At 33.5% G+C, this 14,695-nt stretch overlaps 2 protein-coding genes across 2 annotated transcripts; one reads left to right on the forward strand and one right to left on the reverse strand.

Annotated features, from left to right (window-relative positions):
- The first annotated feature begins 1,951 nt into the window (after window positions 1-1,951).
- On the forward strand, window positions 1,952-4,684 carry LOC107854154 (cytochrome P450 704C1-like). The gene is made up of 6 exons (XM_047395689.1): window positions 1,952-2,523; window positions 2,983-3,198; window positions 3,279-3,569; window positions 3,646-3,975; window positions 4,058-4,261; window positions 4,371-4,684. The coding sequence occupies exons 1-6, from the start codon at window positions 2,179-2,181 to the stop codon at window positions 4,569-4,571; spliced, it is 1,587 nt and encodes a 528-aa protein (XP_047251645.1). The 5' UTR covers window positions 1,952-2,178; the 3' UTR covers window positions 4,572-4,684.
- A 2,692-nt stretch (window positions 4,685-7,376) lies between these two features.
- Window positions 7,377-8,854, reverse strand: LOC124897581. The gene is made up of 4 exons (XM_047410485.1): window positions 8,720-8,854; window positions 8,332-8,546; window positions 7,781-8,152; window positions 7,377-7,527 (listed from the first exon to the last, which is right to left on the reverse strand). The coding sequence occupies exons 1-4, from the start codon at window positions 8,852-8,854 to the stop codon at window positions 7,377-7,379; spliced, it is 873 nt and encodes a 290-aa protein (XP_047266441.1).
- Window positions 8,855-14,695: the final 5,841 nt, after the last annotated feature.

Below are 14,695 nucleotides of genomic sequence, written 5' to 3' on the forward strand. Positions count from 1 at the left end.
CAGGATAGAGTTCTCAGGTCTTGCATTTGGGTACAGTCTTTGGACTGTCTTGGGTTTGGGTAGAGAGTGGGGCTTAGTCCTCTGTCGGGGTCGAGGTCGAGGGTCGAATCCGGAGTCGAAGTCAAATCTCAAGTCAGGAGGTTTTTTCTAAAAGTCCTCTTAATGATGTTTTTTCCGTGTTTTAGAATACCGTTAACCTACATGTTAACTTATCGCTTAGATAAATTGCATCGGCTTTTCCTGTTTTTCTTTAATGCCAAAATAAGTTACAAAGCAGATGATAACCTATAAAACAAGTTGCACAAACATGACCTAGAAACACAAGATACTTCACATTTTGAGGCTTAGCAGTTGCCTAACTCAGAGGGAAAACCTAACATCAGAAAATTGCAAGGCCTCTTAAATTGGAAGACCGGCTATTGCTGTTTTTTGTCCTGCCAAACAAGCTGTAAAGCAGATGATACTCAATAAAACACATTGCTTAGAAACACTGGGTCGTCTGGCAGCTGGTTAGAGTTATGCAGGTATTAGTAATACATGGATGAGTTGTGAGGGATTTATGTATTATTTTATGCTGGGATTAGTTATGCGGGTTTTGCTTATTCATGTACAACTTATTTCACCTTCTATCTTGCATAAAACAACACATAGATTCTCTCATAACTTATACATGTATTAGTTATGCAGATTCTTAAACCGTAAAGCAAACATTATATTAATTTTATACATGAATAGCTTATTTCCTATCCATCTATCAAACATTGTATAAGTCATACATGCTTTATTACATGAATAACTTGTTTCATATCCAGCTACCAAAGGAATACAATACATTTTGATGGCTTAGCAGTTGCCTAACTCATAGGGAACCTACAACATAAATTTGCAGGGCCTCTTAAATTGGATTGACGTTTGCTTCTTTGTTTTCCCTGCCAAACAGGCTATAAAGCAGATGATACCCTATAAAACATGTTGCACAGACATGGCACAGAAACATTGGATACTTGACATATTAAAGGCCTCTTAAAATATAGTATTGCACAACCTCCCATTAGAATAAATTCAAATGCCTAACAGCAATAAATCTTCAAGACGAATAAAGTCAAAAGGAAAATATAATGTGCTTGTCATTTCAATGATAGTTTTGAAGTTGATAATCTAACTTAGGGTGTGTTTAGTATGAAGGAAAACGTTTTGCCAAATTTTTTCATATTTGGTTGACTTGAATGTTTTAATAAACATTTTCCAAATGGATTTATTTTCCTCAAATTTTAGTAAAAATGAGTGTTACATAAAGTAAGAAATATTTTGTGAAACTCCCTTTCAACCTCACCACCCGAACTGAGATGGGATCTCGACTTAGGACACAACTCTCAATTAGACCCAGCCTCGACTTGAGACTCGCAATCAGTATTTTTCCAAATTATAATTAAATGCTCTTGGAATAATATTTTCTTGTTACTACCCAAACAATAGAAAATAAGCAAGAAAATAACTTATTTTTCAAGAAAATATTTTCTGTAAAATTAATATTTTCCATGAAAAAATATTTACTTTCATACCAAACACATCCTTAGTCTTGTTAGGACTGAAATAATCAGGTGATATGCAGAAGCTAACAGAGCAAGCCTCGAAAGATTCCAATTAAGAAGACAAATGAGAAATATACCAAAAGATACACGATAATTTAATGTAATTCGATTAATCGACCTACATCCACAAAATGAGACAACCTACTATATAAGATAAAGTAAAAAATATCTAGAACCGCACAAAATTTGCTCAGAATAAAAGAAGGTTCACACAAGTGACAACACTTGTGTGTCTCACAAACTCTCATGCTTAACAAAATTCTCAAAGACTTTGGACTACAATGTGGATGCTACAAAGAGGGAACCTCTATTTATATAGTACAAAACCTTTCCCTACAAGAAAATGGATTAGCCAAATATACAAAATATCCTCACTTATGATAAGAAAATCAGGACAAACACCCAACAACATGGTTTATAATATGGTCCCTAATGGATTAATTATCTAAGCATTAGATGGAACACATAATATGGTCCCTAATGGATAAATTATCTAAGCATTAGATGGAACACATAATATGGTCCCGAATGGTGTAATTATCTAAGCATTAGATGGAACACCTTCTACTCCCCATCAAGTATAAAAATGATGCATTACAAGTCAAATATGCACAAGCACACCTTAGTGGTTTCCATGGATATTCTTCTGAGCTCCATCTCCATAACAGCCACAATTCTCTCACTTGTCTTTTGTGTGTTGATAGTTCACCTTCTGACCAAAAAACTAAATGGCAAAAAGAGATATCATCCAATTGGTGGCACCACTTTCAATCAGCTTATAAACTTCCACAGGTTGCATGATTACATGACTGATCTTGCTGGCAAGTACGAGACTTTCAGATTGATTAGCCCTTTCAGGAGTAAGATTTATACTTCTGACCCTGCTAACGTCGAATACATTCTCAAAACAAACTTTGACAACTATGGCAAGGTGCACCATTTTCTTGACATCCCAGATAATCTTTTTGAGTGTTGGAACTTGATCGAATCCGAAAAACCATATTATTAATCAAGTAACTCATTGAATTCATGGCTAAACACCAGTAAAGTTTAGGAGAAGCATCCCAAATGATACAAGTAGTGTTATCTGCATTTGAAAATGTGAGCACTGTTCCATTAAATAATTCAAAGTTTCTTATTTCCTGTTTTTGACAGATTTACACAGTAGGGCTGTAGTTGCTGTCTGACAAAGAGAATATTATAAATCTGCATATTTTAGTCATGTATAGTAATACCAAATCAATGTATCTGAATGAATTCCTGTATCTGTCAGTCTCTCAATTAATCACCATACCTCAACTCCCAAATAGAACCTCCCAGTAGATGTAACAAAATGGTGAAACAATTCGCGGAATGCCAACTTGAGTTTTTTTTTTTGAATAACCTGCAGGGATGGTATAATTATAGTGTTATGACGGACCTCTTTGGGGATGGGATTTTCGTAGTTGATGACAATAAGTGGCGGGAACAAAGGAAGTTGTCGAGCCACGAGTTCTCCACGAGGGTCTTGAGGGATTTCAGCAGTGTGGTCTTCAGAAAAAAAGCAGCAAAGCTAGCTCACATATTGTCTGAAGCTGTCAATTCCAGCAAGACAGTTGACATTCAAGTAAGCTTCCATGACTCTATTTCATTAAGTAACCCTTTTTTGTTTTCACAAGACAAGTAAACCTACTGTTGTAAATGCAGGATCTATTCATGAAAGCATCTCTAGATTCTATATTTAGAGTTGCCTTCGGAGTTGAGCTAGACAGCATGTGCGGTTTAAATGAAGAAGGCAAAAAAATTAGCGATGCATTTGACAATGCTAATGCAATGACAATTTGGAGATATGTTGATATCTTCTGGAAGATTAAAAGAGCTCTCAATATCGGATCAGAAGCCAAGTTAAAGGAAAATATAAGAATTGTTGATATGTTTGTTTATAAGTTGATCCAGAGAAAAACTGAACAGATGAGTAAACCGGAAGCTGATTTACCTGTAAGTTGATCACCTTATAGATACTACTTCTGTTAATGCGGATAGATGCTAATTAGATATTATAATCATTTGTCAGTTGCAATGGAAGAAAGAAGACATTTTGTCAAGATTTTTGCAAATAACTGATACAGATCCAAAGTATTTGCGTGATATAATATTGAACTTCATACTAGCAGGCAGAGATACAACCGCAACCACCCTTTCTTGGTTCATATATTTGCTATGCAAATACCCTCATGTACAGGAGAAAGTAGCACAAGAAATTAAAGAAGCAACGACTGAGAAAAAAGATGCAATAGACATGGCGGATTTTGCTGCCAATGTTAGTGAAGATGAACTTGAAAAGATGCAATATCTTCATGCAGCACTGACAGAGACTCTTCGGCTCTATCCTGCAATTCCAACGGTAATAAACAACTTCCTTTATCATACAGCAAGGTTAAGTAGGTGTATTCTCTAAGTTATCATTATTACTTCTCTTACTGCAGGATCCAAAGACATGCTTTTCGGATGACACCTTACCAGATGGATTCAGCGTACGCAAAGGGGACATGGTGTCTTACCTACCATATGCAATGGGAAGAATGGAATTTATATGGGGTGATGATGCGAAAGAGTATAAACCAGAGAGATGGCTTGATCCGGATGGTCTCTTCAGGCCAGAGAACCCCTTCAAATTTACAGCTTTCCAGGTTGGTCAAAGTTCATTAATAGCTTTAATTATCATTTGCTATTAATTTGCCTAGCGCTTTAATACCGTCACATTGACGCGCTAAGCACATTCTTTTGCTGATAAAACAGGCTGGGCCAAGAATCTGCTTGGGAAAGGAGTTTGCTTATAGACAGATGAAGATATTCTCTGCTGTGTTGTTACGTTACTTTGTTTTTAAGTTGAGTGATGACAAGAAGACTGTCAACTATAGAACAATGATCAGTCTTCAGATCGAGGGGGGACTCCACGTTGATGTCTTTCATAGGGCCACTAGAAAGAGTATAAATTAATGTGTATATTAGTATCAGTCCAACTCTGACTCAGATGTAATTCCGTGACACCTGTATCCAAAATAAAACTATCAAATAACATCGTTCCGAAATAAGGTTTGTAAGCAAAGGAAGGTGCTTGTTCTACCAATCTTCCCCTATGTTGTCATGCCTTGTAAGTTTGTGATTTTCAGTTGCATAACCATATTTAATGCTTAGAAGAAAGTATAACTAGAAATTTTTCAGATCTCTTTTCTAGCTTCAAAGATGAAACACAGATAGAAATGGCAACTGGACCTTATCTCATCGCTGTTTACTGTCCAGAAGAAGGGGAAAAGGGATTGGAAAACAATGAAAATGATACAGCTGTAAATTGCTACAAAAAAAACTGCAGTGAAGAAGGAGAAGCTGAAACTTTTTTGAATGTTTTCTATTTTCTTTATGGTTACAAATGCACAATGGGCCTCCTATTTATACTTGTCCATGGATGATTCTACATAGATATATCTATAAGAAAAATCTAGTGGTCCTTATCTTCTACTTCTCCAGAATATCTAGATAATTCTACAAGATATTTATTCAAGATACTATACTAGGATATTCTCGAAGAACCTATTTCAAAAAATATCTAATATCTAGGAGTTTCTACCACAAAAATATCTACTAACTAGGAGTTTCTAGATAAATCTTAATTTTCTAACACTCCTCCTTAAGATTTTTCATTGAAACTCCCGGCAACGACCTTTGAAACTCAAACTTGTTTGTGGGAAGAGCCTTGGTTAGAATATCGCTTTGTTGTTCTTCACTTCTGCAATGCACCAGCTTAACTTCCCCATTCTTCTCGACATCTCGTAAAGCATGAAATCTGATGTTGAGATGCTTCGTCCAATCTGATGTTGTACTGGATTTTCAGCCATAGCAATGGCTGATTTATTGTCCACATAGATCACTGTTGCTTCTTTTGGCAAAAGATCCAAATCAAACAAGATTTTTCTCAATCAAATTTCTTGATTTGTAGCAGATACAGCAGCTACATACTCGACTTCTGCTGAAGATTGAGCTACAATATCCTGCTTCTTTGTGCTCCAAGAAAAAATGTCTGATCCAAATGAAAAAGAGTAACCAAATGTGCTTTTGTAATCGTTCAAACATGCGCCCCAATCACTATCTGAATAGCCAATAAGAACTCCATTCTCCACACTTCTGTACCAAATGTCATAATTAGTTGTCCCTCTAATATACCTCAACACCCTTTTAGCAACTCTAAGATGCTTGGTGCTAGGACATTGCATACAGTAGACTAGCTGCAAACATCACATCTGGCCTGGTAGCAGTCAGATACAACAAGCTTCCAATAAGGCTCCTATAAAATTTTGAATTTGCCCGCTCTTCTCCATCATCCTTCATTAACTTTTCATTTACAACAAGTGGAGTTGCAACAGGTTTGCACTTATCAAGCTTGAACCTTTTTAAGAGATTCAGGGCATACTTCTTTTGGGACCAAAAAATTAAAGATTGAGAAATTTTCATTCCCAAGAAAAACTTCATCTCCCTTAGATCAGACATTTCAAAAACTTTTAGCATTGCATTTTTAACTTCTTGATCCGCAAGAGAATCTTCACCTGTGATCATCAAATCATCAACATAAATGGATATTATAATTAACTTCTCATCAGCTTGCCTTTTGAAGTATAAACTAGGCTCATTTAGGCTTCTATTGAAGCCTTGAGACAACAAATGAGTATCCAGCCTACTGTACCAAGCTCTTGGAGCTTGTTTAAGGTACACCTTGTCTTCTTCACCTGTAACTATAAAATCTTCAGGTTGTTCAACATAAATATCTTCTTCAAGAAAGCCATTTAAAAATACAGATTTGACGTCTAAATGGTAGATTTTCCACTTGTATTGTGCTGCAAAAGCAATTAGAAATCTTACTATCTCATGCCTCGCAACAGGAGAAAACGTATTTCCAAAGTCCACTCCAGGCTGCTGGGAATAGCCTTTAACTACGAGTTTGGCTTTATGTTTGAATATGGAACCATCTGGATTGAACTTCGTTCTATAGACCCATTTGACACCAATGACGTTCTTTTGGTCGGGCCTATCGACCAGCTCCCAAGTATCATTTTTATTAATCATGGTAAGCTCCTCCTCCATTGCGAAAATCCAAGCTTCATGACTTGTTGCTTCTTCAAAGGAAGATGGTTCCATAAGAGCAAAATTGCATTGCTTATAAACTTCAGCTAGTGACCTGGTCTTCAAAACAAGAGAATCTGAAGTTAATTCAACATCTGAATTGTGCTCTTTTCCAGTAATAGGACTGGAAGAAATATCACTTGTTTGCGGATTCAAAGTTGCAACTGAAGTACTCCTATCTTGGTTCTTTACAATAATATCTCGATCCCAATCATAGTGGCTAGACTCGTCCACCGCAAGATCTCTACTGATAAGCACCTTCTTCGTATGAATATTATACACTTTGTACCCTTTTGTAGTTGTGTTATAGCCCAACAAAATGCAAATTTTTGCCTTGTTATCCAATTTGCCTCTTTTAGCATCAGGAACATAGGCATAACACACAGAACCAAATATTTTTAAGTGTCTCACATACGGCTTTATACCTTTCCATGCTTCAAATAGTGTCATGTCTTGGAGTGCTCTAGTTGGTGATTTTTCAGCAAATAGACGCGGTATTGACTGCCTCAACCCAAAAATATTTGGGATCTTCTTTTCTGCTAGCATACATCTCACTGTCTCCATCACGGTTTTGTTCCTTCTCTCAAAAACCCCATTTTGTTCTAGAGTGTAGCTCACAATAAAATGTTGTTAAATGCCCACATCTTTACAATACTTGCTGAACCAATGCGAAGTATATTCAATTTCATTATCTGACCTGATATACTTTAACCGACAACCACTCTCCCTTTCTACCACAGCCTTGAATTCTTTGAAAGTAGAAAACACCTGAACTTTGCCACTGAAAAAATAGACCATGTCATTCAAGTTAGATCGTCTATAAGAGAATAAAATATTTATTCCCACTCAAAGAAGTCGTCCTCATTGGTCCACATATATTTGTATAAACTAACTCTAGTTTTTTCTTTGCCCTCCAAAGACTTCCTTTAGGAAAGGATCATTTATGCAATTTACCAAATTGACATGACTTACAAACATCTCGGCACATGTCAATTTTGGGTACATCAAGCACCATACCCTTAGACTGCATATACACCAATGAACTAAGGTTGTAATGACCGAATCTTTTGTGCCAAAGCCAAGTATCACTCATTTCAACATTGAAAGAGCAACTTCCAGCAGAATAGCATGAAATTGGAAAAGAATTACCAATCATGCTAATTTTAGCTACTTCACAATCTTTAGGATCATAAATGACATATTTTTTATCCTTAAAATTAAGTGAATAGTTATTGTAAAGCAACTGAGCAACACTCAACAAGTTTTGAGTCAAGTTTGGCAGCAAAAAAACATCATTTATGTTTTTCATACCTTCATCCGTAGGGAATTTCACTAATCCTCTTCCTTGAGCTTGCACCAGTGCACCATCTCCAAGCTTCACTTTGGTCCCATCAGACTTGTCTAGGCTAACAAACAATTTTCATTAATCGTTGTGTGCCCTGTGCACGCACTATTGACATACCAATTATATCGATCAACATGTGATGTATGTGAAGCCATGAATACCTCCTTTATTTTTTCAACTTGATGATCTTCCGCAAAATTTACTCATTAGGAAGACTGGCCATTTTGAGATTACTTTTACCTGCAATACTTTTCAATGTGTCCATACTTCTTGCAGTATCTACATTGAATGGGAGACCTCTTGGACTTCTGCCAATAATTCTTCTCCAAGTGGTTTGTCTTCTTACAAATACCACAAGATGAAAATTTTCCTCTCCTCGATGATTTATCTTGGTATCCATCAGATTTCACCTCTCCAGAGTGGTCTACAGAGACCTTTTTGCCTTCTTTTTGTTGCTTGAATTTATGTCTTACTTAAAAGCATCTTCGACTATCCCGTCACTTCTCATAGTTACTCGCTGCTCTTGGATTTGCATCTTAGAGATCAGCTCAGCTATTGAAAGAGTAGTCAAGTCACAAGACTCTTTAATAGCTGAGATTTTTTATTTAAACTTGTCAAGAAGGCTGACCATGATCTTCTCTACAACTTTATGATCTGGAAAATTTTCACCAAGTATCCTTATTTGGTTCACAATATCCATCAGCTTGAAAAAGTATTCTTTCACACTATCCGAATCCTTCATCTTCAAGAGATCAAACTCCATCTTCAAAGCTTAGACCTTAACAGACTTAACTCTGTTACCGTCTTCAAACTCCTCCCTTAGCTTATCCCAGGCTTCTTTTGCTGTCTCACAAGTCATAATCCTTGTAAACATCACTTTCGTAAGGCTTGAATATATGTAAGTGAGAGTTCTTGAAGATCTAGTCACCAACTCATCATATTTTTTGATATCATTGAGAGTTGGGTTGTCTCTTAATGGCTGGACAGCAGGTTTTCCTCTCTCCACGACATTCCACAAGTTGAGAACCTTCAAATAAATCTTCATTTTAATGGCCCAAATATGATAATTCTCCCTCGAGAAAATTGGAGGACCCGTTGTTAGTTGATTTTCTGGTGCCATATTTTTTTCAGCAAATAGATCCAAAAAAAAAGAGCTAAAAATAAGATGAGTCAATCAACAAAAATAGATTCAGATCCCGTAAGAAATGGGCTCTGATACCATGTCAGAAGAAGGGGAAGAGGGATTGAAAAACAGCAAGCTGAAACAGTGAAAATGATGTAGCTGTAAATTGCTACAAAAAGGCTGCAGTGAAGAAGGAGAAGCTGAAACTTTTTTGAGTGTTTTCTATTTTCTGGATGGTTACAAATGCACAATGTGCCTTCTATTTATACTTGTCCATGGTATCCTTGTAAATACATCTACAAGAAAAATCTAGTGATCTTTATCTTTTACTTCTCTAGAATATCTAGATAATTTTACAAGATATTTATTCAAGATACTACACTAGGATATTCTCGAAGGACCTATTCCAAAAAATATCTAATATCTAAGAGTTTCTACTACAAAAATATTTACTAACTAGGAGTTTCTAATAAATCTTAATTTCCTAACAGTAATCCACAACATTTTCCCTCTTCCACTCTCTTATAAAATATAATATATACGACATGAGCATGGAGTGAGAATTTTTACCAAATGGTTCATAATATGAACAAGTAAACACAAGAAGAAACAAAAAGGGTTTATCATCTTAAATGGCTAATGCCTAGATTAGTTTTAGAAAGAGCTGTCCATAGAAAAAAACTAAGTCCAAGCTGACATGGTCGAGGCTCACTCAGGATCTGGAGTCCCCTGGAATTATGCCTATTTAATTACATACACAAAAGGAATTTTTAACAAAGCAGCACATGGGAATACATCAAATAGAAAGCTTACACACATATAGACTATCCATACAACTCAACACACCATTATTATAAAGTTAATGATATAAATTTATATAACTAACAAAGTATATGAAATGAAATAAGGTAGAAACTTGGCTCTCTTAATTCCTCACTTTTCTACATTAACATGGTTATTTATAGCCAAGCCTAAAAGTGAAAACTTATCAAAAAAAAAAAAAAGGGAAGAGGTGGAAGGTGACTAGTTACATAACATATATGTTTATATGCCACAACATATGCCACAGGGCCACTAACTTGGACCCATGGATGTCCACAATATTTCATAACAAACAAGGGAGGTGACGTTAATAGTGGGCAGTTTTGCTTTTTAATGTCCATAAGAAAAGTTAAGTCTTTATGACTCAAATAACTTTAAACAATTCTTCATATTTATTTATTTAATTTCTTATTATAAATATATAGAAAATGTCTATCAAAATATATATAAGTATTACTTTCTCTATTCTTATTCTCTCTATTTTATATTTCATGATACTTAATTTTTTTCTCTTTTTTTATTTTATTTTGATTTTTATTTTTTATTTTACTACCCCATGAATTATAATCAACTTTGTTACGACACACTCCAACTTCACAGAAGTCCTATTACTCTTGAACTCAATTTTAGTATATTTTGTCACCCTTTTTAGCTGATGTGGTACCTTTGACGTTGATCCTATTTTTATATAATAAAAGTGTCACGCCAGCAGAAAAGAATAAAGAATGACAAAATAGCTAAAATTAAATTCAGGGGTAATTGGACTCCCATAAAGTTGGAGTGTGTCGTAGCAACTTTGATCCTGGTTCGAGGCGTATTGGATGTGTATCTCAATTTTTTTTCCTTTTCTCCTCTCAACTTCTATTTTTTTTCTCTTTTTTTATTTTTTTGTTTTTATTTTTTCTTTTCTATTTTTTTCTTTTTAAAAAAATTCTTGGTCTTTATTTTTCTTTTTCTTTTTCTTTTTATCTTTTTTTTTCTTCTTTTTTTTCTTTTTTCTCAACCTTTTCTACTCTCAACTTCTATTTTTTTTTCTCTTTTTTCTTTGATTCTTCTTTTTTCCTTTTTTTAATTTAATCTTTTTCTTTGTCCTCAACTTCTATCAATTTTTTTTCTTTTCTTCAATTCTTCCAAAAAATAAGTTACGCCTCATGAAAAAGAGTTGATACTAACACATTATATCTTGATTTATGAGATGTTCTGTAAATCTTGCTCAGAGGCAGGACTTAATCCAAGGACTTTCAAACAACAAATTACGTCTCATAGACAAGAGTTGACACTATCACATTATACTTTTAATTTACTAAAAATTACATATATACACAAGGTAACTTTATCTTATTACATAAAATCCCATATTGAAAAACAAATTACAAAAATCTCAAATTAATTACTCAAATTCCTATTTTTATTACCTTCTCTTTCTTCCTTCTTATACATCCCACACCACCTATTTTGCTCTAAATTGTGCTCCTTATTTTCCTCCTAAAACGTAGCTACCTTTTCGCTCCAATTATCTATCTCCATTAAACCTCCTTGTTATCTCTCCACAATTTATTTATTTTTTCTAAAAAATCAAGTTCACAATTTAAATCTTCATATAAAACCTCCTCAAAGTTGAAACCATTTCGTTAATTAATTAATACAGAAACTTCTTTCATTGTGTCTCACATTTGGTCTTACCCTTTCACAAATCACACATATCCAGCCCATCCACCAAGTAATGTGAATATTAATGTGAAATTCAAAATTTTGAGACGAAGGAATTATGGAGGATATAAGCCAGTCTTCTGTTGCTATCACCTTTTCCAATTCATAATTGTGGATTTACATGTCTCAAATGGATCTGGTAGCTACACGGGATTCACTGAATCTGTTATTTAAGCATTCTCAAATTTCATCAAGCACATAGAGATGTTAAACAATTACAACACTTCTTAATTTTTTATGTTGATTTGGATTCTTAGTTTTTATTGTTTTATTGAAACTGCTTATACATACATATGTTATGTATAGTCAGCAATATCGTTTACTATAGGGTCATGTTTCGGTTTTAATTCAGTGTATTGTAAAATCTATTGTATCGGTACTTCTCAATCATTAGAATGTTAATACAATCTATGTTTGCAACTAATACAATAAATTATCGTTTATATCTAACGTATAACAAACATTTATACACTAAAGTGTTTAATATTTACAACGTATGACAAACAATTATACACTAAATTGCATGTCAGATATCATTATATTTTCAAACTACTGAAATCTCATGCCTTTAAATATATGTATAATAACATTATACATTCATTACGTCATCGTACATTTAAATATATGTATAATAACTTCTAATACAATAAATATTATAACGCAAAGTAACAAACAACATTACAATATATAAAACAGTTATGCATGAATCAACTTATATACATGTAAGAAACAAAAATTTAATCTAAATACTTAACCAATATTTTTTCAGATTTCATACTTCAAATACATTAGTAATCTTTTTAACCATTGCATGAGATATGATTATATATAATAAATCCTCATACAATATATATTACCATGCAAAGTTTAAAACAACATTATAATATATAAAATGGTTATGTATGAAACAACTTATACATATATATGCATCATAATTAAATCTAAATAATTAATCAATATTTTAACGAACCCCATACTTCGGATACATTATTACTATTATATAGTAATTACACATATCATAACATTATATAGTCAGAATATTATTTGAATTTTATCGGACTTCGTACTTCAAATATAAAGAATATCAGACTGTCAAGACTCTGAATGCCTCAACAATATAGTGATGTTCATATTGATTTTGGGAAACGGAAGAAAACAATCATTATTTTTTTCAAATTGAATTTCAAATCGCAATAACAAAAAAAAATTGTGGTGATGTTTCAAGATATTTTTTGAATTTAAATTACAGTTACTATTTTTAAGCATCCATAAAATAAGAATATTAATTACTGCTCTTATTATGGTAAGAGAATAATTGAATATGATTGTTAGCTAATTCATGGCTATAATTAAGGAACAGAAAGATAATATCTGGTTTTTATTACCTTAAATTTAGGATTAACAATTGACGAAATACATATACAGGCTCCTGAACTGTTTCACTTTTCTCGTATATGCACCTCAATTAAGTCAGGTACCTATTGAACTCTTTACTCCTTCACAAATGATTTCAATTGAGCCCAATTTGCTGACATGACAAAAAATGTAAAATGCGTGTAAGACACACGCCGATGATGTGGCAAAGTGACGAATTAAATAATGACACGTGACATTTTAACTTAAAATAATTATAAAAATAATTTTCTAATATAATTAAATCTAAATTTTTTTTTAAACAAAATCATTAATACACCCCCCACCCACCCAACTGTACCTACCCGATCCGCCCTCCCCCCTCTTCCCTTCCAAACGTTACTTTCTCCATTTTTGAGCATACAAGTAAAAAAAAAAAAATGGTTCTCCATTTTTTAGCACAGACAAATAAAAAAAAAATGATATTTTCTTCTTCTTTCCTTCCAAACACCTCATTCTCCATCTTTGAGCACAGACAAGTAAAGAAAAAAAATAGTATATTCTTCTTTTTTTCTTTCCAAACACTTCTTTCTTCATTTTTTTAGCACAAAAAAATAAAAAAATAAAAAACGATATCTTCTTCTTCTTTCACTTATCTCTAATTTTTTTTTCTATTTGAAATTCAATAGCAACGTAAGAAGAAAGAAATTGAAATTTTTGATTGGTTGAAATTCAATCGATGTTGAAATGCTTTTTTCAAATTCATTCTTCACCAATTCAACGATTTTTTGACCGTCAATGTTCACCCCTTTTTTACTGTTCACGCTAGGTTTCTCCGATTTGTGATATCGTTCACGGTCAATTCATGAAAATTGGGGGAGTATGTGTGTGTAATTGTGTGTGTGGAGTTGCGAAGGAATTTTTTGTATGTAAAAAAAAAAATGAAAAATGGTGGGTTATGGAGAAGAAGATGACATTATTTTTTGTATGTAAAAAAAATAAAAAATGGTGAGTTATGGAGAAAAAGATGATGTTTTTTTTTACTTTTTATTTCTTTAATATATCTTTTTTAATTGATTGGATTTTTTATGATTAATTTTTTTTATTAATTATGGCTTCTCACTCTTCATTTTGAGAGTGTGTTACACATGCGCCATGTCAGCACCACATCAGCAATTGTGCTCAATTGAAACGTTTTGTGAAGGGGTAAAGGGTTCAATAGGTACCTAACCTAATTGAGGTGCCTGTACGAAAAAAAAATCGAATAGTTGAGGGGTCTGTATATGTATTTAGCCTTAACAATTTTATATGAGGGATATCCTAATGTATGAGTATATTTTTAAAATTCGGGAGAGAGAAGGGCTAAAGGAATTTTATGTAATTACTTTGTATTGGGAGGAAATTTATGTGGTTTACCCTTTAATTTATTAAATGTTCTATAACTATTCTCTTAAAAGCAAGATTTAGCCCAAGACTTTTACATAATCAATTACATCCCATGAAAAAGAATTAACATTATCACATTATATTTTGATTTATGAGATATTTTAGAGGCAAGCAATAAGTTCACTCCCTGGTAATTGAACTCACCACCTC

This window comes from Capsicum annuum, chromosome 1 (genome assembly GCF_002878395.1).
Source record: "Capsicum annuum cultivar UCD-10X-F1 chromosome 1, UCD10Xv1.1, whole genome shotgun sequence".
Classification (NCBI taxonomy): domain Eukaryota; kingdom Viridiplantae; phylum Streptophyta; class Magnoliopsida; order Solanales; family Solanaceae; genus Capsicum; species Capsicum annuum.